The sequence below is a fragment of the Pristiophorus japonicus genome, chromosome 7 (assembly GCF_044704955.1).
Source record: "Pristiophorus japonicus isolate sPriJap1 chromosome 7, sPriJap1.hap1, whole genome shotgun sequence".
Taxonomy (NCBI): Eukaryota; Metazoa; Chordata; class Chondrichthyes; family Pristiophoridae; genus Pristiophorus; species Pristiophorus japonicus.
In genome coordinates this window covers 151724396-151749251 of record NC_091983.1, presented here as the reverse complement: position 1 = coordinate 151749251, position 24856 = coordinate 151724396, and the positions used below count along the sequence as shown (strand labels likewise).

The 24856-nt window shown below is 41.4% G+C and overlaps 1 protein-coding gene across 4 annotated transcripts in view; it reads left to right on the top strand.

The window, feature by feature from the left end:
- Positions 1-24438, top strand: part of pnisr (PNN-interacting serine/arginine-rich protein) — a 45667-nt gene extending 21229 nt beyond the window's left edge. For 2 of the 4 annotated variants that reach the window (XM_070885412.1, XM_070885411.1), the window contains exons 6-12: positions 4897-5087; positions 5656-5817; positions 10794-10893; positions 13734-13787; positions 16128-16304; positions 22755-23892; positions 24110-24438. In XM_070885412.1, coding sequence (XP_070741513.1) covers positions 4897-5087; positions 5656-5817; positions 10794-10893; positions 13734-13787; positions 16128-16304; positions 22755-23892; positions 24110-24140 — 1853 coding nt within the window. In that variant the 3' untranslated portion in view covers positions 24141-24438. The other 2 variants (XM_070885413.1, XR_011593882.1) reach the window with 2 other exon arrangements.
- Positions 24439-24856: the final 418 nt, after the last annotated feature.

The following is a 24856-nucleotide window of genomic DNA, read 5'->3' as shown; positions in this document are numbered from 1 at the left end:
ACATTCAATGAGCTAGCCTCAACTGCTTCCTTGGGCAGAGAATTCCACAGATTCACAACCCTCTGGGAGAAGAAATTCCTTCTCAACTCGGTTTTAAATTGGCTCCCCCGTATTTTGAGGCTGTGCCCCCTAGTTCTAGTCTCCCCGACCAGTGGAAACAACCTCTCTGCCTTTATCTTGTCTATCCCTTTCATTATTTTAAATGTTTCTATAAGATCACCCCTCATCCTTCTGAACTCCAACGAGTAAAGACCCAGTCTACTCAATCTATCATCATAAGGTAACCCCCTCATCTCCGGAATCAGCCTAGTGAATCGTACCCCCTCCAAAGCTAGTATATCCTTCCTTAAGTAAGGTGACCAAAACTGCACGCAGCACTCCAGGTGCGGCCTCACCAATACCCTGTACAGTTGCAGAAGGACCTCCCTGCTTTTGTACTCCATCCCTCTCGCAATGAAGGCCAACATTCCATGCGCCTTCCTGATTAACTGTTGCACCTGCAAACTAACTTTTTGGGATTCATGTACAAGGACCCCCAGGTCCCTCTGCACCGCAGCATGTTGTAATTTCTCCTCATTCAAATAATATTCTCTTTTACTGTTTTTTTTTCCCAAGGTGGATGACCTCACACTTTCCGACATTGTATTCCATCTGCCAAACCTTAGCCCATTCGCTTAACCTATCCAAATCTCTTTGCAGCCTCTCTGTGTCCTCTACACAACCCGCTTTCCCACTAATCTTTGTGTCATCTGCAAATTTTGTTACACTACACTCTGTTCCCTCTTCCAGGTCATCTATGGATATTGTAAACAGTTGTGGTCCCAGCACCGATCCCTGTGGCACACCACTAACCACCGATTTCCAACCCGAAAAGGACCCATTTATCCCGACTCTTTGCTTTCTGTTAGCCAGCCAATTCTCTATCCATGCTAATACATTTCCTCTGACTCCGCGTACCTTTATCTTCTGCAGTAATCTTTTGTGTGGCACCTTATCGAATGCCTTTTGAAAATCTAAATACACCACATCCATCGGTACACCTCTATCCACCATGCTCGTTATATCCTCAAAGAATTCCAGTAAATTAGTGAAACATGATTTCCCCTTCATGAATCCATGCTGTGTCTGCTTGATTGCACTATTCCTATCTGGATGTCCCGCTATTTCTTCCTTAATAGTTTCAAGCATTTTCCCCACTACAGATGTTAAACTAACCGGCTTATAGTTACCTGCCTTTTGTCTGCCCCCTTTTTTAAACAGAGGCGTTACATTAGCTGCTTTCCAATCCGCTGGTACCGCCCCAGAGTCCAGAGAATTTTGGTAGATTATAACGAATGCATCTGCTATAACTTCTGCCATCTCTTTTAATACCCTAGGATGCATTTCATCAGGACCAGGGGACTTGTCTACCTTGAGTCCCATTACCCTGTCCAGCACTATCCCCCTAGTGATAGTGATTGTCTCAAGGTCCTCCCTTCCCACATTCCTGTGACCAGCAATTTTTGGCATGGTTTTTGTGTCTTCCACTGTGAAGACCGAAGCAAAATAATTGTTTAAGGTCTCAGCCATTTCCACATTTCCCATTATTAAATCCCCCTTCTCATCTTCTAAGGGACCAACATTTACTTGAGTCACTCTTTTCAGTTTTATATATCTGTAAAAGCTTTTACTATCCGTTTTTATGTTTTGCGCAAGTTTACCGTGGTAATCTATCTTTCCTTTCTTTATTGCTTTCTTAGTCATTCTTTGCTGTTGTTAAAATGTTCCCAATCTTCTATTTTCCCACTAACCTTGGCCACCTTGTACGCATTGGCTTTTAATTTGATACTCTCCTTTATTTCCATGGTTATCCACGGCTGGTTATCCCTTCTCTTACCGCCCTTTTTCACTGGAATATATTTTTGTTGAGCACTATGAAAGAGCTCCTTAAAAGTCCTCCACTGTTCCTCAATTGTGCCACCGTTTAGTCTGTGTTTCCAGTCTACTTTAGTCAACTCTGCCCTCATCCCGCTGTAGTCCCCTTTGTTTAAGCATAGTCCGCTCGTTTGAGACACTACTTCCTCACCCTCAATCTGTATTACAAATTCAATCATACTGTGATCACTCATTCCGAGAGGATCTTTTACTGGGAGATTGTTTATTATTCCTGTCTCATTATACAGGACCAGATCTAAGATAGCTTGCTCCCTTGTAGGTTCTGTAACATACTGTTCGAAGAAACAATCCCGTCTGCATTCTATGAATTCCTCCTCAAGGCTACCCTGTGCGATTTGGTTTGACCAATCGATATGTAGGTTAAAATCCCCCATGATTACTGCCGTTCCTTTTTCACATGCCTCCATTATTCCCTTGATTATTGCCCGCCCCGCCGTGAAGTTATTATTTGGAGGCCTATAAACTACGCCCACCAGTGACTTTTTCCTCTTACTATCTCTAATCTCCACCCACAATGATTCAACATTTTGTTCATTGGAGCCAATATCGTCTCTCACAACTGCCCTGATATCATCCTTTATTAACAAAGCTACCCCAACTCCTTTCCCTTCTTGTCTATCTTTCCGAATTGTCGGATACCCCGTATGTTTAATTCCCAGTCTTGGCCACGTTTCTGTAATGGCCACCAAATCATACCCATTTGTAATGATTTGTGCCGTCAACTCATTTACTTTATTTCGAATGCTGCGTGCGTTTAGGTAGAGTGTATTAGTACTAGTTTTTAAACCATGATTTTTAATTTTGACCCCTCCTGGAGCCCCTTTATATTCAGTGGCCCTTTTTGTTTTTTGCCTTGGGTTTCTCTGCCCTCCACTTTTACTCATCTCCTTTCTGTCTTTTGCTTTTGTCTCCTTTTTGTTTCCCTCTGTCTCCCTGCATTGGTTCCCATCCCCCTGCCATATTAGTTTAACTCCTCCCCAACAGCACGAGCAAACACTCCCTCTTGGACATTGGTTCCGGTCCTACCTAGGTGCAGACCGTCCGGTTTGTACTGGTTCCACCTCCCCCAGAACCGGTTCCGATGTCCCAGGAATTTGAATCCCTCCCTGCTGCACCACTGCTCAAGCCACGTATTCATCTGAGCTATCCTGCGATTCCTACTCTGACTAGCACGTGGCACTGGTAGCAATCCTGAGAGTGCTACTTTTGAGGTCCTACTTTTTAATTTAACTCCTAGCTCCTTAAATTCGTCTCGTTGGACCTCATCCCTTTTTTTACCTTTATCGTTGGTACCAATGTGCACCACGACAACTGGCTGTTCACCCTCCCTTTTCAGAATGTCCTGCACCCGCTCAGAGACCTCCTTGACCCTTGCACCAGGGAGGCAACATACCATCCTGGAGTCTCGGTTGCGGCCGCAGAAACGCCTATCTATTCCCCTTACAATCGAATCCCCTATCACTATCGCTCTCCCACTGGCTCCTCTTCTGCTCCTTGCTATTGATAGCTGTTTTCTGACTGCCTACATTTGGAAATGTAGAACTTCACTGTTGGTAATGTTTATACCTGCTGCCTGTTTGCTTATTGGTATGTTCTCGATTTCCTCACAATTTGGAGGTTTGAGCCAATTAGCTACAAGTGTCTCACATACTTCACTTAACAAGTGCGCACTTAAAAAACCCTTCCCTCCAGGTTTGTCCTGGAGTCTCCAGGAATTGGAGATTAATCTCCTGGACACTGATGCTCGCAACCCGGGAGAAAAAAATCATTCAACGATTCAAGAAGCAGCTCACCACCACCTTCTCGAGGGCAATTAGGGATGGGCAAAAAATACTGGCCTTGCTGGCGATGCCCACATCCCGTGAATAAATAAAAACGGATTTCTTATAACTGCATCCTCTCAATTCTGAATTATCTATATATCTCCATCTAATAGCTCTCTTAAAATTATGTATATATATACATTTTTGTTTACAGTTGTCTGTACTGTGGCAACATTGTTCCACATTTTATTTTGGACCAGAAATCAGGTATAGCACATGTTAAATATAATAATGACCCCCGGCACTTGCACTCTTTTCCACCTTCCCAAAACATGCACACAAGAGCCTCAACTATCTATGACATTCGCACATGCTTTCTGCATTTTATGTAGTTTTGTGCTGTGAATTTGCACCCACAGTAAACTGAATTGAGAGTACCCTAAACTAACTTCACTTGGGCCCTATTACTACTTTGTGTGGCTGATGTAGATGTAGAGCAACAACTATCAGTTTACATTTTGGTGGTTAACTCAGATAATTTTGTCAGGAGTAGCAGAGTGTATTGCTATGATGCTCTTACAGGTGGTAACTATGATGTTTTTCGCCCACAAACAGCTTGTTTTTTGTCCACACAGCTTATTACCTCCCAAGATGGAAAACAGCCATCCACTTCCTAGACCTCTGCCATTTCTGCTCTTTTTAATTTGTTGCTACGAAATATAGTAGTGCTGATTGTGGTATTTTTCCCTTTGGTGTCCCTCACTTACTGTGGAGAAATGACTAACTTACATAATACGCATCTCCCCTTACAGCATGTGAGATTAGGAATGCTGGTCTCGAAATCACTGTTTATGATAGTGATTAAAATCAGCTTCATATGATTTATTTTCAAATGCAAGTCTGCTGTTGCTAAATGCTTAAAATGCTCTTGTAACATTCCATTGTCTGCTATTATAAATGGGTTTAATACCTTTATTAAAAGAATGTCTAGCAATAAGATTTCAAATGCTAATTTCACACTAATTTTTAGAAGATTTTGGTGGGAAATATTTTCATCTATAATCTATTGGAAAAAAAGAATGTTAAATAGTTTATAGCTTTTGTAGTGAAATCTACTGAGGAAACTTGAGATTGACTGTTAAGCTTTGGACCAAGATCATACAAGTTGTTAAATATTCCTGTCAAAACATATACCTAGATGCTGTGAAACGCAGAACCCTGCCGGCCTGGATTCGTGAGGGACTGGAGAAGATGGAGCGCGAAAAGCAGAAAAAACTTGAAAAAGAAAGGTTAGAAAAAGAGCGCGCTCAATCATCAAAACACAAAAAAGATCCAGAAGAGGTGCCTGAGGAAACTGATGGACCACGATTGCCTCACAAAAGTAAATTTGTAAGTACATGCACATGGCATATCTCGAGGTGCAGTAACTGAAGTACTCTTAACCTTGTTTTCCATCTGGAAATGTTTACAGGTTTTCAGGAAAATCTGTCTAATAAGATTGACTTCCATTGAGAAGTCTGCTTGTGATTTGCAATAGCTGTGTGTAAAATCTGCAGAGTGAAATGGATGATGGCTTGGTGGGTAATGTGCTTGTTGCAGCTCAACATTTTTATCCAGAAAAAAAACTTAAACCAGATACTGTTGTTTGTAGAACATATTGATACATTTTATTGAGCATTCAGCTGTTTATTTAGCCCGGTAGTTACATTTGGGGAAATTGAGATGTGCAGTTGTTTTTGTTCAGATAACAATGTATTCCTCTGTTAAGCACAAAGTGCATGCTTGTTTTGAGCCTGTTGGTTTTCATGTTCAGCTGCCTGGTTTGGTGAGTACATATTTACAGAATATGCCTCGGAAAGAGTTTGAGAGTTTAAAAAAATCAAAGTAGTTAATTGGATCCTTGTTAAACTCTATTCTGAAATTTTGAGGATTGATATTCTGATTTGTGGTGTTTTAGGACAGCGATGATGATGATGAGGATGAGGATGAGGATGAGGATGAGGAGTATGAAGCCACTGAAACCAAAATTAGTGACAAACCAAGTAGGAGTCCCTCGCCAGTGGCTCCGGAAGAACAGAGCGCACCAGAAATGACTGAAGAAGAAAAAGAATTTCAGATGGCATGTTAATCTATTGACTATTACATTTTGGGTTTAAAACTAAAGCTTACAAACTAGGAAAGAAAATTAATCAGAAATATGTGAATTGTATATGTACAAAATTGTAAGCTTTAAGGAACAGTGCAAGTGCAGAGAACTCCAGTTAGTTTGAATTTGAGACAGTAATAGCTTTCTACAAACTTCTTTTATGCACCAAGAAAAATTAATTTGTACACAATTATGGAATTGATTACCACACAATGGCCCCAAGTTTCCACATGATTTGCTCCTGATTTTTAGGAGCAACTGGTGTAGAACGGAGTATCTTAGAAATCGGAATTCTCCACATTTAGTTTTCTGCAGTTCTAGTCAGGTAGAACAGTTTCACTTTGGAGCAGAATTTTTTTTTCAAAAGGGGGCGTGTCCGGCCACTGACGTCTGATTTCAAAGTTTCCACAGTGAAAACGTACTCCAAACTAACTTAGAATGGAGTAAGTGAAGATTTTTGTACGCTTGAAAAAACCTTGTCTACACTTTAAAAAATCAGGCTCAGGTTCCAAATTAGGCGTAGGGAACGAGGTGGGGGGAGGGGGGGGAAGGGAAGTCATTAAATTCTACAATCAATCCTTAGTTATACTTATACAAATATTATACAAATAAATCCAACCTGAATAAAAATTTATAAGCAAAGAAAAGATTAAATAAACCATGTTCCTACCTGTGTGAAAGTGCTTCAGGCAGGCCTTTCAGGCAGCGGTGTGGCGTCAGTGTCTCGACGGCAGGCAGCAAGCAGCCTTCAAGCTGAGCTGCGGTGCTTGAGGCAGGCCTTCATTCCCCGCGAAGATGCAGCACCCGGACGGACTTGAGGCCATTCGGCCATGGGATTGCAGCGGCGTCAGTGGCTGGTCGGGAGCCGAAGAAAGAACAGCAGCAGCCTTCGAGCTGTGAGGGGGACTGACTGAGGCCATTTGGACAGGGAGAGGCAGCCACATCGACATCTTTATATTTAAATTTGCAGAATGGGTGCACCACATATTATGCAATGGTTTGCTTCCTCATGCAAGAAATTCTTTGTTCTTGGTGGAAGTTGATCCATTGCAAAGTTGAATTGGCACTTTTATTTCTCCAAACACACAGTCCTTAATTTGCAGGCACCGGTTCTGCAAGTTTAGCAGTGAAAAGCTGAACTCACTGATTTCAGCAGGTGATTTATTCAGCAGTGCTGCTATAAGCACTCCCTCACACAGAAATATCAAGAAAATTAAAATACAAGCCTTTTCAGGGGTCCAAGAAACAAATCTTCACTTTTTCTGCAGCACTTTTAAAAATGGCCGAGTGCCAATGTTTACTTCAGACTGCGCGTGCGCGAACGCTCCAACGCGCACGCGCAGGGTTGCCGGCACCAAGAACCCTCATTTCAATTGTACCCGCCCCCTCCTACTTACAAAATCGACGCGAGTGGTAGGCTCCGCCCCCTGTGCGCCGCGCCAAGCAGACATCGAGCAACAAGGAGTTCGAGAATATCGCACTTTTTTTTCCGGCGCCGTTTTCGGCGCGATAAACAGGCGCCCAGCTCTGAGGTGCGCCTTTTTCGCCGCGTGTGGAAACTTGGGGCCAATAGCTGTAAAGTCATAGATGGTTAAAAAAAAAAAATAACTGCTACTGATATGTTCATATATAAAAAAACCTGCACTAATTGTAACCTGCACTGATGACTGCAACATCAGTCATACTTTTTCTGTCACCACTGGTGGGGTAACAAATGCCTCATGACTCTTCGTCTTACCTTATCCCGAAACCAGTGCGCCACAGTTATCAGTGCGTATGCCCCTACACTCGATGCAACGGATGAGGCTAAAGAGGGTTTTTATTCCAACCTCAAGACATCCTTGTCCCGCGTCCCCACGGGCGACAAATTGATCCTCCTGGGTGACTTTAATGCCAGGGTCGGCAAAAACACAGCCCTCTGGGGAGGCGTGATTGGCAGAGAGGGGGTAGGGAAAGCCCTCTCCAGTGGTACCCTACTGACAAAATGTCTAGAACATGAACTTCTCATCACCAACACCCTGTTCAGCCAGAGAGACAAATACAAGGCATCATGGCAACATCCTCACTCCAAACACTGGCACCTGCTTGACTTTGTCATCGTCCGAGCCAGGGATCGCAAGGATGTGCGCATCACCCACGCCATGACAGGAGCTGACGACTACTGGACGAACCACAGCCTAATCCAATCCATCATCAACATTAACATTGCCCCAAAGCAGAGGGGACAGCAGAAGCAGTTCTGTAAAAAAAAAGTTAATGCCGGAGCACTTAGAGACCCAGCCAGCGCCTCACCGCCAATCTGGCGTGCCTTGATGACCCTGAGCTGCGAATGCCCACAGCGCTTGGTCTGCCCTCCAGGCCTCTCTAACCAGTGCCTGTGAAGAGACATTTGGTCACTCAACCAGAAAACATCAGGACTGGTTTGATGAAAATGATCAGATGATCAAAGAATTAATAGATTGCAAGCGCAAAGCATTTCTGAGCCTCGAGCAACAACCCAACTTGGGAGCTGCAAAACAACATTACAGACCGCTCAAGGCTCAGTTCCAACAAAAAACCCAGGACCTAAAGAACTGGTGGTGGATGGAGAAAGCACAGGAGATACAACAACTGGCTGACAGCCACGATATGCGAGGATTCTTCACTGCAGTCAAGGCCACCTACGGTCCCAACTCCCAAGGCCCCACCCCACTCCTGGCTAAGATCGGGGAAACACTAATCAAGGACATCAAGACTGTCGGGGCCCGATGGAAGGAGCACTTTGAAGATCTCCTCAATCGAGACTCTGCCTTTGACTCGAGTGTTCTCGACTTCATCCCGCAGCATGCGACCCGCCACCAATTCGGTGACACTCCCAACGTTGCACGAGGTAGGCAAAGCCATAAAACAGCTCCAGAATAACAAGGCTACGGATGCGGATGGAATCCCTGCTGAGGCGCTGTTGGCGCGGATACATGACCTCATCACTCATCTGGAGGGAGGAAGAGCATGCCGGGAGATCTCAGAGATGCAGTGATTGTGACCATTTTTTAAAAAGGGGACAAGTCCGACTGCGGCGACTACAGGGGAGTCTCCCTGCTATCAGCCACTGGGAAAGTTGTCGCCAGAGTTCTCAGTCGTCTTCTCCCTGTGGCCGAGGAGCTCCTCCCAGAATCACACTGCGGATTTCGTCCCCCTACGCGGCACACCGGACATGATCTTTGCAGCGCGACAGCTGCAGGAAAAATGTAGGGAACAGCGCCTTATACATAGTCTTTTTCGATCTTACAAAGGCCTTTGACACTGTCAACCGCGAGGGTCTATAGTGCGTCGGTTTCCGTTTCGGATGCCCCCAAAAGTTTGTCGACATCCTTCTCCTACTTCACGATAACATGTAGGCCGGGATCCTTACCAACGGATCCATTACCGATCCAATCCCCAGTATCGAAGCACTGACCACATTCGACCAGCTCCGTTGGGCGGGCCACATTGTTCACATGCCTGACACCAGACTCCCAAAGCAAGCACTCTACTCAGAACTCCTACACGGCAAGCAAGCCCCAGGTGGGCAGAGGAAACTTTTCGAGGAAACTTTTCAATAAAGTGCAACAGCCCCACCTGGAAGTCCCTGGTCAAAGACCGCCTTAAGTGGAGGAAGAGCATCCGGGAGGGTGCTGAGCAGCTCGAGTCTTGTCGCCGAGAGCATACAGAAAACAAGCGCAGGCAGCGGAAGGAGCGTGCGGCAAGCCAGACTCCCCACCCACCCTTTCCTCCATGACTGTCCCACCTGCAACAGAGACTGTGTCATCTGAGAACTCACTTTTAGACTGGAAGCAAGTCTTCCTCGATTTTCGAGGGACTGCCTATGATGATGTGGCTTTAATGTTGTTTCTTAAGTGGAATACCCAAAGCTATACACCTAACTCTAGCCTAACCAATGTTTTGTACGTGGAACCTTGACCTTCAATGCAACTCCCTTTTTTCCTTAACTGAATATACTTGATTTGTACCTTTTCCATCACTTGTTTAAATATTTCCTATTCTCAATGTACCAAGTTTGATAGTTTTTCCTTTCTTTATCGCACTATAATTTGCTTTGTTTTTTAGTCAAGTATCCTTGTCCTCAACATTTTTTTTCCATTCTTTCACTATCATTATATTGTGGTCACTGCTTCCAACATGTTTGCTTGCTTTTAGGCCTCTTGATTGCTCTACTTCATTATCCAAAGCCAAGTCAAGTAGTGCATCAGTCCTTATTTGATCAACAACATACTGATTGAGAAATGTCAACTCTTCCACGCACATTTTTCCTAAAATTAATTATTCTGCATCATTAAAACCGCAGTAACTATTAATACATCCCTTTTCTACCTTGTATATAAATTTCATAATTTCCAAGATTATTGATGTCCCATGCAGTAGGGGAGGAATTCTTAAACTTATGGTTGAGGAGAATTGTTGGGCAGATTAGAGGGCGTCTTATTCTACAAGTGGCTTTGTCATATTTGAAATTGGAATGTCTGGTGCTGAAAGTGGATGCCAGAAGTGTTTCATTGCTCAGCACTGACAGTCAATTAATGAGCACAGAAATATAAATGTAAAGACCATAGTTGTCAAAAACAATGCATTAGCCTGATGGAGTTTGTAGTATATAAATTATTTTAAAATAGAAGCAAGAGAAAATGACCGATCACAAACTGTAAGCAACATTTTATGGCTTTTCTGACCCTATGTATGGTCTAATGAACACATTTTCACAGGTGACTTAAGCCAGTCATTGTCAATACAAGTTAATAAAATAAAAACTGATTTCAGATGCGTTAACGTAGACTTGTTTAAAAAAAAAATGAGATGCTATATTACAATGACTGGAAAAGTATATGTTAACTTCTAATTTCTGCATGTAATTCCATTATATTCTTCCATATGGTGATCACTTAAAGCTGATATTGAAATGTTCTTGATTGCAGATGATAATGATGAAGATGCTGCTTACAGAAGTCCTTTTAGAAGTGACAAATGAAGAGATCTATTATGTTGCCAGAGAAGTTCACCGTAAAGCCACTAAAGGTATAAAAGATGTTTGTGTCTTTTTTTAATTAAATAATTGATAGAATATAACTAAAATTGAAGAAGTATAAAATGTGAAAAAGGTTTTTAATTCCTTCAGGCTCAACATATTTTGGAATTTCTAAAATCTTAAAATGCTTGATAGAAAATTTAAAATGTTTATACTTTCATAAAGAAAATTGCATTTATTCCTAAGGAGAAATGGAAAAGTAAGTTACTCTTGAATTTAACATTTCTCACTTGTATTGCATACTCTACAGAAAAATATTTTAGACTTAAGAGAAAAGTTATTTTGAGTAGATGATACAGTAAAACCTCATTAAATCAAATGTTTGTGGGATATGGAAGTCCAAGAGATCAGACGAATGAGTTTCACTGTGTAGTAACTGTGACAAACTATCAGACATAGAACAACTTACTTATAACTGCTCCCCAGATGAAGAAAAGAGACCTACAGAATGTGTCAGGCGTGTGTTCAGGAAAGTGGGGAGAAGTGAGCCTGCAGATCAGTTGATGAAACAGCTGTTGCAGCGTGAGTTAATCTTGCTGGCCAGAGAGTGGAGAGGGAGTTTGCAGCCAGGTGCATTGCCAGTTTTTTTTTTTTGGCTCAACTGTCCCAATCTTTCTTTAGAGATTACATAGTATTTATAGCAGAGAAACAGGCCAACGGGGTATTTGGTCCAACATGTTTATGCCCGTGTTTATGCTCCGCACAAGCCTCCTCCCACCCTCATCTCTCATATCCTTGTATTCCTTTCTCCCTCATATACTTATCTAGCTGCTGTAGCAGTTAGTCTAAAATAGTTTTTCCATTTGATACAGTTACAGTACTCAATTCATAATATAGCTGAAATCAGAGCTTATGTCTGAAATTGACAAGTGGAATTTATTTAGGGTTACTTGTGTAAACTTTTAAAATGTAACTCTTCAATTATCTTTTAAAGGTGACCTGCATAGCTGATAAATTATAACTTTGCCCTTGTAGGTGTTCATTAACAGTTAGAGTGGGTTCAGTAAGTTCAAATCCAGCCTAGACTGATAGTATGGAAGTCTCCAGTCTGCTGACTAAGGGAGTTATATGAAATGTGTTTGGACAGTCTCATTCCAGTTCCTGATGCATATGGACCTACAGCAAAAAATTGTTCCTAATTTAGCACTAATTTAACTAACTCAGGCCGAAGGATGGTTGCTGAGCGAAATGTAAAAGTGTAACACTACTGTAATAGGGGGTGCTGTTCTGAGATTAGGACAGAGAGAAGGAGCTTTGCTCCACATCTGGCTGTACAAGGCCCTGGGAGTGCTCTATACGGAGACTGGGTACCTCAAATTGAAAGTACTCCCATTTGCCAGCAAGACAGGAGAATAAGGAACTGCAGTTTGAAATTTACACATCCTGTGCATTATACCTCTTTTTTAAATCAGATTGCAAAATTGTCAACCACTGATCTGTCTTCAGTTGGTGCAGATGATAACCCGACTTTCAGGGTCTGTATTAGTCAAACAGAATGTGGTGATGGACCTGTTGTGAGGTATCTGTCTCCCTTTTGGATAATTGAGTTTTGTTTGTGAGGGGTTTGGTTAAATGGGATTTTACTGTATGCAAAACTAAAATGATGTGTATTTCAGTTAAAACTTTGATTTAATATTTTCTCCCACAATATTTCAAATTGCTTTTTTAATAAAAAATCCAAAACTTCCATGATACTTTTTAAAGTATCGTTGACATTGTTTCTCCAAAATGGAAGTGATCGCCAAACAGGATTTCAGAAGAAAGTTGAGTTCTGGATATTCTATCCAAAGAAGGAGGATATGGGATCTTTGACATTTATGACAGTTATTGAACATAGGATTTCATAACATACCCTTCAGTTAATGATTAATAAAAAGATCAGGAGTTTTATTCCAATATATAACACAAATATGGGTAGCTATACAGGTAGCTCAGGAATTAATGCAATTGCTTTTCATTATACTATTCGTTCATAGTTGCAATAAGAACAAAAGTGAAGGTTACATTATTTCCCTATATTTGTGAATTTAACAAATTAGGGAGTGCAGCTTTAATATCCATTAATAGTTGGTTTTCAGTCATCACAATCATTAACTTGGACTTATGCTAACAGTGTTCTGCAATAGTGTAATGCATTTATTGTGATCTGTCTCTACTAGTGCACAATCAAAGTGCAACAAATCAATTTGCAGCCTCACATTTGTAGCAACCTCGGAACTCTTTCTTGGATTATAATTGCATTGCACATTATTCAGATATGTACAATTAATACCTGAATTTAAGGATCAAAAATCAGGATAATAGTTTAATGTGAATCCTGAAATCAACGGTATAATAGCCTTTTCAGATTTAACATTTGCTGCCAAGCCAGTAATAATTCCTGCTGAATACATATTGATATGTATCACTGATTTTTAAAAATCAATCAGCATTTCACTATATTTTCAGGTTTTGCTTCCTTAAATGCAGGAAAATTATCGAAGATTTACTTTTGAAAAGCTGACAGTGCATCTCCTTACCATATTTTTTAAAAAGTCCTATGAATCTCAAATCCTTTGCTCCTCCTTAGTTGATAGTGCATTATTAGAGAAGGACACCTTGACATTTCATGTTAGAAGATGCTAACTGATTTTGTTTTAGGTGATATAAAGTTGTAAACAAAATGTACCTGTTATGTGAAGCACTGTGCTCTTGAATGGATCTTTTTGTTTATAATGTTTCTTCTCTCCCTTGCAAAGCAGCTGTAGTAGTACAGTTTTGCAATGCCATAGAAACTCATGACTTTGAAAAAGTGTTAACATGTTGTTCCTGTTGTTGATGTGATACAAAGCTCCTGCAAAGCAGCTGGCACAGTCCAGTGCACTGGCTTCTCTAACTGGACTTGGTAAGTAACATCCTTTTGTAAGAAAAAAGGGGTAATGGGAGAAAGGGGGTGTTCAAAATTTAAGTTTGTACATGTGCTATACCTATGTACTTTAACTGTCAACATCTGCTTTTAACAGTCGACAGGTGATAATATACTTTCAGCTCACTCTTGTTTTCTTATCCAGTTGTAGATTACTGCATAAACTTTCTGGAAAGCATTGCTTGTATAGTACTCGTACCCAAGCTGTCTTGCTGACATTGCAGAACTTCATCCTTTCCCAGCCTGAACTTTCACCTCTCTCACAGTCCAACCTGTCCCCTCTTCAGTCTTCCAGAGTATTTGTTAGTGATACAATATTGCCTGGTGTCAAGTCCTTTTTCTGTTTCCAGCTGGAAACTGTTGAAAGAAAATGACATCTGTGAGAACCCAATAATTACAAACTCGTCGTCATTAAATTGGATTTAAGCAAATAAACCTATTGAACACAGTTGGAAACTAATAAGATTTAGATCGAAGGCTGATTGGTACATTTGTTTTATTTTTTTACTTTTGTTAGCAAGTGTCACTTCAACTATGAATGCTATGGTACCAATATCACTTCCACACTGTTGCTTTAATCGAACAAAGTTATTGAGATTACTCAGTTGCTGGTTCATGTCATGGTTATCGTTTTAAATATTTTATGAAGCCAAAAAGAGTTTACCAAAGAAATTAAGCATTTTAAGCTCCAAAATTGAGTCAGGAATTGCGATAAATCTTGCATGCTCCGTTGCTGGAGATAACGAACAGCAGTTGTACACAGTCTCTCTTATATTAATTATTTTTCATGATGGTTCATCTTGCCTATAAACCATTTGTCACTTCCTACAAATAATAATTCGTTATTTTGTTTTTTATCTATACTGTACTTTGGTGATTCTTGCCTGCAATTTCTTAGTATTTACTAAGAATGTTAGCAAGACTGTTTAAGGTGCAATAACTTTCCAGTATTGCACAATGTGAAGTCTTGTCATCTTGGCGAGTGGTGCTTTGTATTTGCTTTTCCCCCCTATGATTAACCTATGAGCCCACCTCTTCAAACTAGTGAAATTACTTACACAAATAAAATACTGATCAGAAAATGTATAAATACTATGAAAATATTTGAACCTATTTATTTACATTTACATACAAATGCACATTTAAGGTTTTAAGATAATTTGTGGTGCTGCATACACTTGGGTTTGTTAATATTCATTGAACCATTTCTTTTCCCACATTAATAACATTACAACAAGTGACTACACTCCAAAAGTACTTCATTGACTGTCCGGTGGTTATGAAAGGAGCTATATAAATCTTTTATTGAAATTGTTTCTCCCCAAAAAGCCACCACATAACTTCACAAAGGATTAACCAAGCTATGAAGAAAAAAATAATTTTACATGAGTTGAAGTCGAGCACGATTTTTTAAAAATAATTTAAAAATGCTGCTTTGTGGTTGCTGTTATGATGGAAGACAATTGAATAAATAAAACACCCTCAGGCCAGTGACTCATGCCTAGGTACATTTCCACTGTTCTTTAGCTACCCTCCAAATCATATCTGGTTGATTTGAGAAATCTAGTGTGAAATTGCCTTCAATTTCCACAGGGACTGGCAGCCCTTTTGTACCTTGCCCCAAGTTACTATTCCTGGAGCAATACAAGTGATCTTGGCCTCACTTAATGTCCACACGTGCAATTTATCAGAAAGAGTTATGGGTACTGAAAAATCTTAACATATTTTTCCCTCCCGCTCCCTACTGCAAAATATTGTCCAGAGACCGCTGCTGCAGCTGAGGCTAGCAAAATGAATACAGACTGGGGATTGAAGCTGTGACTTTCCTGGTCTGTGTGGCTCAGAACCACACGCTGGTGAATTTACCCATCAAGCCATTGGCAATGTCCACATTAGCATATTTTAAATGTCTTCAATTAATTCAATAAAAATGCAAGAGTTTCTCAATGTCAACTTATGGTGCTCACGGTCACTGTTCTTTAGCTACCATCCAAATCATATTGAGTTGATTTCAGAAATCTAGCGTGAATTTACCTTCAATTTAACAATTGATAGCACAGATTGAAATTGCTGCCAATACTAGCTTAGTACTGGAAGTTTATGTTCTTGAATCTTACCTGGATAATACTGCAGAAAGTATTTTAATTTTAACATTGATATTAAAATGTTTGATACTGCAATATGCAAATAGTTTCAGTACTCCAGGAAAGAGTTTGGACAAACTAAAACAACATATTAAGCAAAGAATGAATTAAATTGCAAATATGCTAGAAAGCATGTTCTTTCCACTGTGAAAGAAACTGGGGTTTTTATGTGCAGGTGGACTGGGCGGGTATGGCTCTGACAGTGAAGATGAGAGAAGTGAGAGAGCATCCGAATCCTCTGACACAGATGATGAAGAACTACACCGTAGAATCAGACAAAAACAGGATGCTTTTCGACGCAAAGAAAGAGAATTGCAGCTACTACTACAGCAGCAGGAAAAACAAATAGAGGGTATGACTATATTTTCTACTCCAACTTTGTCAACGGGGTGTTCTCCAATATTTACCTTTACTCGGTCCCGAGCTTTTTCCTTTCCTCTCCTGAGGATGTTTACCAATATTGGTCCATGGGTAATAATACATTCTAGTACTTGACTCGTGTAATCATTCTCCTCTACCCATGAGCTTCGGGACAGTGAGGGAAATTGTACATCACTGCTGCCACCTGGTTGAAATCCAGCTAGCTCAGGAATTGAACCCCAGACTTTCCTGGTCTGTATGCTTCACTGAACCATTCACAACCAAGATTTAAGATTCTGTTATCTTTAATATTCTGCTAGGACCACTGGAAAGGTTTTATACTTGCTATGTATATTTAGACAGATTAGAGGGAAGTTGAAAACTTTTTTCACCCAGAGGATAGTGGGGGTCTGGAACTCACTGCCTAAAAGGGTGGTAGAGGCAGAAACTCTCATTGCATTTAAAAAGTACTTGGATATGCACTGCAAGGCTACGGACTAAGAGCTGGAAAGTGAGATTAGGCTGGATAGCTCTTTTTCAGCTGGGGCAGACACAGTGGGCTAAATGGCCTCATTCTGTGCCATAAATTTCTATAATTCTATACTTGGGTAGCAAATTTGATGGATTCCCTGAAGTGGAATTCTTTGCATTCCATACTCTTCAGATTATTGTTTATCGTGCAAATAATTTGAAAATCTATAGGTTACAAACTGAGCCAGTGCTTTTTACATACTGCTAAGAAGTATGCATGATTTCATGAATGTTTGCATCGCTTAATCGTATATTTGTAATACAGTATAGGTTTCACTTTTTTTAAATTTTCACTTGTGCGCATGTCATGTCTACAAAACCTTGTTTCCTTTTGTCATGTTTTTGGCCCAATTTTTGTCAACTTTTCCATTATAAATTCTTGTGTCCATGGTGAAATTTGCCCAAGTAAACGTGTGTCACCATAATTATACCACCATGCCAGTGGTATTGCTGTATTTCTTGAGTTTTGCACCTCGACCTGTACTGCAGAGAAATTCCTATCTTCCAACCAACTCTTAATTCTCTGCTTCCCATATTGTTTAGTTTTGCTATTTAATTTGAAAAATAAAACAATATTTCAGTTTAAAATAAGATTTGAAATATGTCTGCACACCATGGTCCAGCTATCTCCCCTGCTTTCTCGCTTTGCCCTTGGTCTTTTCTTCCTGTGTACAATGCCATGGGAGGTCAACTAACTTATTTTTTAAAAATTGTGTATTGCACACACCTTGTATATATTAACCTTTGTGACAATTTTTGAGTAAAGCTTTCATTGCCATCATTAAGGTATCAATACAAGAGGTGTATAAAATTATGAGGGGTCCAGATAGTGGATAGGAAGGACCTATTTCCTTTAGCAGAGGGTCAATAGCTAGGGGGCATTGATTTAAAGTAGTTTGTCGAAGGTTTAGAAGGGAGATGAGGGGGGAAAAAAATGTCACCGAAGGCGGTGAGAGTCTGGAACTCACTGCCTGAAAGGGTGGCAGAGGCAGAAACCCTCATCGCATTTAAAAAGTATTTGGATGTGCACTTAAAGAGCCATGTCCTCCAGGGCTACGGACCAAGAGCTGGAAGGTGAGTTTAGGCTGGGTAGCTCTTTTTTGACCGGCCCAACACGATGGGCCGAATGGCCTCCTGTGTCATAATTTTTCTATGATTCTATAAGAAATAGGAGCAGAAGTTGGCCATACAGCCCCTCAAGCCTGCTCTGCCTTCAATAAGATGGCTTATCTTCTACATCAACTTTGCTTTCCCACCCTGTCCCTATATCTCTTGATTCCCTTAATACCCAAAGATCTATCGATCTCGGTCTTGAATATACTCCAACACTTGAGCATCCACAGCCCTCGGCAGAAAATTCCATAGATTCACAACCCTCAAGTTATAATTTAAATGGAGAAAAATTGCAAAGTGTTGCAGGACAGAGGGACCTGGGGATCCTTGTTCACGAAACAAAAAAGTTAGTATGCAGGTACAGCAAGTAATCAGGAAGGCAAATGGAATGTTGGCCTTTATTGCAAGGGGGATAGAGTTTAAAAGCAGAGAAGTCCTGCTACAGCTGTTCAGGTTATTGGTGAGACCACACCTAGAGTACTGCGTACAGTTTTGGTCTCCGTGTTTAAGGAGGCATATATTTGCATTGGAGGCTGTTCAAAGAAGGTTCACTAGGTTGATTCCGGAGATGAGGGGGTTGACGTATGAAGGTAGGTTGGGCCTATGCTCATTGGAGTTCAGAAGAATGAGAGGTGATCTTATCGAAACACATAAGATAATGAGGGGGCTCGACAAGGTGGATGCAGAGAGGATATTTCCACTCATGGGGGAAACTAAAACTAGGGGACATAGTCTCAGAATAAGGGGCTGCCCATTTAAAACTGAGATGAGGAGAAATTTCTTCTCTCTGAGGGTTGTAAATCTATGGAATTCTCTGCCTCAGAGAGCTGAAGAGGCTGGGTCATTGAATATATTTAAGGCGGAGATGGACAGATTTTTGAGCGATAAAGGGTTATGGGAGAGGGCAGGGAAGTGGAGCTGAGTCCATGATCAGATTAGCCATGATCTTATTAAATGGCAGGGCAGGCTTGATGGGCCAGGTGGCCTACTCCTGCTCCTATTTCTTACGTTCTCTGTATGAAGAAATTTCTTCTCAGCACAATCCTAAATGCTCCTTATCCTGAGACAATGAACCCTAGTTCTAGACTCTCCAGCAGGGAAAAGAGCTTCTCAGCATCTACCCTGTCAAAGAATTTTATATGTTTCAATGAGATCCTCATTTCTAAACTCCAGAGAATATAGGCCCATTCTACTCCATTTCTCCTCATAGTACAGCCCTCTCATCCAGGAATCAATCTAGTGAACTTTCATTGCACCCTGAGACAAGTACATCGTTCCTTGGGTAATGAGACCAAAACTACATGGTACTTTAGGGGTGGTCTCATCAAATCCTATATAATTGCAGCAAATCTTCCTTGCTCTTATACTGCAGCCCCCTTGCACGAAAAAATATAATTTGCCTTCCTAATTGTTTGCTGTACCTGCATGTTAATTTTCTGTGATTTGTGTACAAGAACACCCAAATCTCTCTGAATACCATCTGTCAACATTTCACAGTTTCAAAATATGTCTCTTTCCTATCTCACTTCTGTGATATAAAGCTTTGGCCACTAGCTGGCACTTTTGAGCAATCCTATCGGGTCTGCTTGCCATTTTGTTTTCTCTTCCGATTTTTGACTAAGTTTCATTGGGTTTTGCCCAGTCGGCTGCTGAAATTGTACAGCCAAGTTCCAAGCGCCTCCTCCACCTGTCCAAATCATTTATTTTTATGCTGGAACCGACAACTTCCATCCACCCGGTTTCCTTTCTTTGGTAAGAGTTCATTGGGTCTCAAGGCTAGCACTTGGGGGGGCCTACTCACCCCTGACACATTTATGTTTTGGAGCCTCTCCCACACAGGCCGGAATCTTTCCAGTCCTGCGATTGCAGATTTGGAGGCGGGCCTGCTGTCAAAATGGCTTTGATGGACAGCGAGTCGGGATCCCACTCTGAACCCGCCCACACCTATACTTGCCATCAGAATAATTTTATAATGTTCCTATTCAGGTGTCGAGGGTTATGGGGAGCGGGCAGGAAAGTGGAGTTCAGGCCAAGACCAGCTCTGCCATGATATTGAATGGCGGAGAAGGTTCAAGGAGCCAAATGGCCTACGCCTGCTCCTATTTCTTATGTTCTTGTAAAAGCAGCAAATCCTCTGACATATCATAACTGGTATATAATAAACCGGAAGAGGTGCATGCTTTTTAAAATATGATATCCATGAGCAACATCACAGTGTTTAAATTAGTGTACATACAATAGGGGCAGAAATCTTGAGGCACCAATGCCAGTATGCAACCTCACTAGACACATGCAGGTGAGAGATAAGTGAGCAAGGATCTACGCAAACAATATAAGCCAATTTTTCTAACCTCGGGGAGGAACTTGGGATTTAAAGCCACCTGCCAATCTGCAGAGAAACAATGGGGCTGATTTTTATAATGTTGCATTTGTGGTGGGCCAGAGTTTCTGCTGGGATCAGTATTTGTGAAAATGCCTCTTGAACCTCAGAAGAATTGATATGTAATTGACCTCAAGATGTCCCTATTTGCCATTATTAAACAATGCCCGCCTATTCCCACCTTCGTAACCTTGCCTGTCCCCGGCCTTGCCTCGGCTCATCCACTGCGGAAGCCCTCATCCATGCCTTTGTTACCTCCAGACTTGACTATTTCAACACACTCCTGGCTGGCCTCCCACATTCTACCCGACGTAAACTAGAGGTGATGCAAAACTTGGCTGCCAACTTGCTTCAAGTCCTGCTCACCCATCACTCCTGTGCTTAATTTCAAAATTCTCATCCTTATATTCAAATCCATCCATGGCCTCACCCCTCCCTATCTCTCTAATCTCCTCCAGCCCCACAAGCTCCAGAGATGTCTGCGCTCCTTTAATTCTGCCCTCCTGAGTATCCCTGATTGTAATCGCTTAACCATTCTGTTGCTGTCCTCGACCAGGCTAACATCCCCAGTATTGAAGTTTGTCAACATCCTTCGCCTGCTTCACGATGATATGCAGGCCGTGATCCTTACCAACGGATCCATTACAGACCCAATCCACGTCCGGACCGGGGTCAAACAGGGCTGCGTTATCACTCCAACCCTCTTCTCAATCTTCCTCACTGCCATGCTCCACCTCACAATCAACAAGCTCCCCACTGGAGTGGAACTAAACCACAGAACCAGTGGGAAGCTGTTTAACCTACGCCGCCTCCAGGCCAGGTCCAAGATCACCCCAACCTCTGTCGTTGAGCTGCAGTATGCGGACGACTCCTGCGTCTGTGCACATTTAGAGGCTAAACTCCAGGATAGAGTCAATGTCTTCACTGAGGCATATGAAAGCATGGGCCTTACGCTTAACATCCGTAAGACAAAGGTCCTCCATCAGCCTGTCACCGCCGCACAGCACTGCCTTCCAATCATCAAGATCCACAGTGTGGCCCTGGACAACGTGGACCATTTCCTATATCTCGGGAGCCTCTTATCTACAAAGGCAGACATTGATGCGGAGATTCAGCATCGCCTCCATTGCGCCAGCGCAGCCTTAGGCTACCTGCGGAAAAGAGTGTTTGAAGACCAGGCCCTCAAATCTACCACCAAACTCATGGTCTACAAGGCTGTAGTAATACCCGCCCTCCTGTATGGACAATGTATGGAAGGCATCTCAAGTCACTGGAAATATATCAAGATCCTGCAAATCCCCTGGGAGGACAGGCGCACCAACATCAGTGTCCTCAACCAGGCTAACATCCCCAGTATTGAAGTACGGATCAGCTTCGCTGGGTAGGCCACATAATACGCATGCCAGATGCGAGACTCCCGAAGCAAATGTTTTATGCGGAGCTCCTTCATAGTAAACGAGCCAAAGGAGGACAGCGGAAACGTTATAAGGACACCCTCAAAGCCTCCCTGGTAAAGTGCGACATCACTACTGACACCTGGGAGATCCTGAGCTGCACTGTCAGAGGGTGCCGTCTTTCGGATGAGACGTTAAACCGAAGCCCCGTCTGCTCTCTCAAAGATTCCATGGTATTATTTTGAAGAAGAGCAGGGGAGTTATTCCCCGGTGTCCTGGCCAATATTTAACCCTCAATCAGCATAACATAAACACATTATCTGGTCATTATCACATTGCTGGTTGTGGGAGCTTGCTTATGCATAAATTGTCTGCCGTGTTTCCCACATTACAACAGTGATTACATTTCAAAACTACTTCATTAGCTGTAAAGCCCTTTGAGACATCCAGTGGTCATGAAAGGCGCTATATAAATGCAAGTCTTTCTTTAACCCAGGGATGTCCAAATTGTGACAGGCAACTCGGTCCTAATTGCACTTGTTTTACAATTTTGTGGGGCTGAAAATTTGAAAAGGGCTGTTTTTTTGCCCTGTTGCCTCATTTGTGGATAAAACTAAATCAGATGCCAAGATTTATTACTTTCCACAGCTTCAATTATATATAATGAGAACATGGCTATCGTATGTGGTTCCCAGGGTTCCATGGTACGCATCATGCAATCCACAGACTCAAGTTTGGATGCCTCACCCTAACAGTTTTCTTTTAAGGGTCACCTTGTAGCTTTACCATCATTGGTAATCAGACATGATCCATGGCATTTATATAAAAAAAAACAATGCTTCAATGTGTGAATTTCACTTCAATACGTTCAACCTGCCCTGGTTTTCCATGTTCATTCTAAATACAGTTTCGTGTTTGCACATACCTACGGCACAAACCTCTCATTGAAACTCGTTAGGAACGTCTCAAGATTATTTTCAGTTCAGTTTCACTTTTTAAAAAAATTATTTTTCCTTTTTTCCAGATGCAAAACATCAACAAGAGGGCAAAGTTTTCAGGGAGGTGGATATTAAAGAACAGAGTAAAGAACATGGTGGCAGTGCAGTAAAACAGGAAGGGAAAGAAAAAGAGTGTGAAACGGTTACTGAAAAGAAAAGAACTCACAGTGAAACTGAACACAACCCAGAAGTGAGCAAAAGCTCTAGTGAGAAAAATTCAAAGGAAAAAGCTTCAAGAAATCGAAGTTCCTCCAGCAGTAGTAGTGGGAGTAGCAGCACCAGTGGCACCACTAGCAGCAGTAGTAGATCAAGGAGCTCTTCATCCAGTAGCAGTACAGAAAGCAGCAGTAGCTCTTCCTATTCCTTTTCTCCTAAGAGAAAGAAAAAGTGGAGCCGTAGCAGATCCCCTTCCCGTAAAACTAGACGTAGTAGCAGAAGTCAAAGTTATTCCCGCAGGCAGAGGAGGGAGAGGAGCAGAAGCCGGGATCGACTTAGGAGAAACAGTAGAAATGGGAGTTGGGAGAGGGAGAGACGCAGACATCGCAGTGGGTCCCGGAATAGGAGAAGCGGGGACAGGCATAGGAGTAGAAGCAAAAGTGATGTCAAGCGTGTCAGTCGCAGTAGAAGCAAGGAAAGACGTAGGAGTCCTGAAAGGCGTAGGAGCCATAGCAGGGGTAGAATAAGACAAAGGGTAAATAGTAAAGACAGTGACAGGAAAAAAGTTAGGAGTGGAAGTGCAGAGAGGGTTAAAAAGAGAGAGGAAAAGAAAAAGGACAAAGAAAAGGATCAGGACAAAAAGAAAGACAAACAGAGAAGTAAGGATAAACAGAAGGAGGATAAAGACAGCAGTAAGTCCAGCAGTCAGGATGAGAGTAAACTGAAGCGAAAGAGGGAATCAGAGCGGACTTATTCGCGCAGTAGCTCCAGTAAACTTCCACAACAATATTGCAGGCAGGATAGCAAGTCCAGCAAGAAAGGATCTGCAAAGGATGGTAAAAAGCGTTCAGACACAGAATCTAGTGCAAGGAGCAGCTCACGTTCTCCAGATAGCAGCAGAGAGAAGAAGGCAAAGAAACCGAAACGCAGTCGCTCAAGATCAGTGGAAAAAGCTCAAAGGTCTGGTAAGAAGGCAAGCCGCAAACACAAGTCTAAGTCACGATCAAGGTAGTACACATTTCATACAATTTTTCTTTATATGTATAGTTTTATAAGGCCAGTAATGTTAAAATGACACTGACATATTGGTCTCTTCTGCATTTTGTTTTATATAAATATATTAAAAACTTAATTTGAAATACTTTGTGTTCAATTAGTTTAGCTAGTGATTAGATTGCAGTCTTGCATGTTATTAATTTGTTTCTTTTTCTCCTTTCTTCTGCAGGTCGAGGACACCCAATAATCGTAAGCATTAAGGGGGAAAAATGTCTGGCATCCTTGCCATGATCAGAAATTCCATGAGTTTTGGAGGCTTGTCTCATTATAGAGGCATACGTGACAACTGTGTAGGTGTTTATATGTATATAGGTGTAAATTTTTTCCAAGTGCTGTCTATAGTTCGGTACTTGCTTAAGGTTTTATTTGTATTGCATTCTTCTGAGATTATTCACACTGTAAACACAGTTTGCTTTCAGTTGTAACATTTTAACATAAAACTTACACTAACTGTAGTTTGCTGTCAATAAACTTTTCAGATTGGTTTTGTTAAACATTTCCCATTGTTTAATGCTGATATTTATGACCTTTTTTTTAAAAAAAGGTATGAACAGTAGGAAAGCAACACCTGGAGAATAGTGATTGAAGAGCAGTGGATTACAAAGTAGTAATGTCCACTTGAAAGGTCTAGTTTACATAAAACACACACACACACAAATCTAAGTTACTGCCTCTAATTAATTACCACATGTAATCATTTGTGCGTATTTGTTTAATACCTGTATATTAAATTTCTTTAAATTTTCTCTGATACAAATTAATGTGGAGCTTGCTTAGATCATGTAAAAGTAATTTGAGGGAATAACTACATGAGGCTAAGATATACTGTAGAAATGTTCAAAATCAAGGGATGGTATACATTTTCATCAGAAAAAAATCAATTCTGTTCTCCACAGTAATACAATAGTCACAGTAA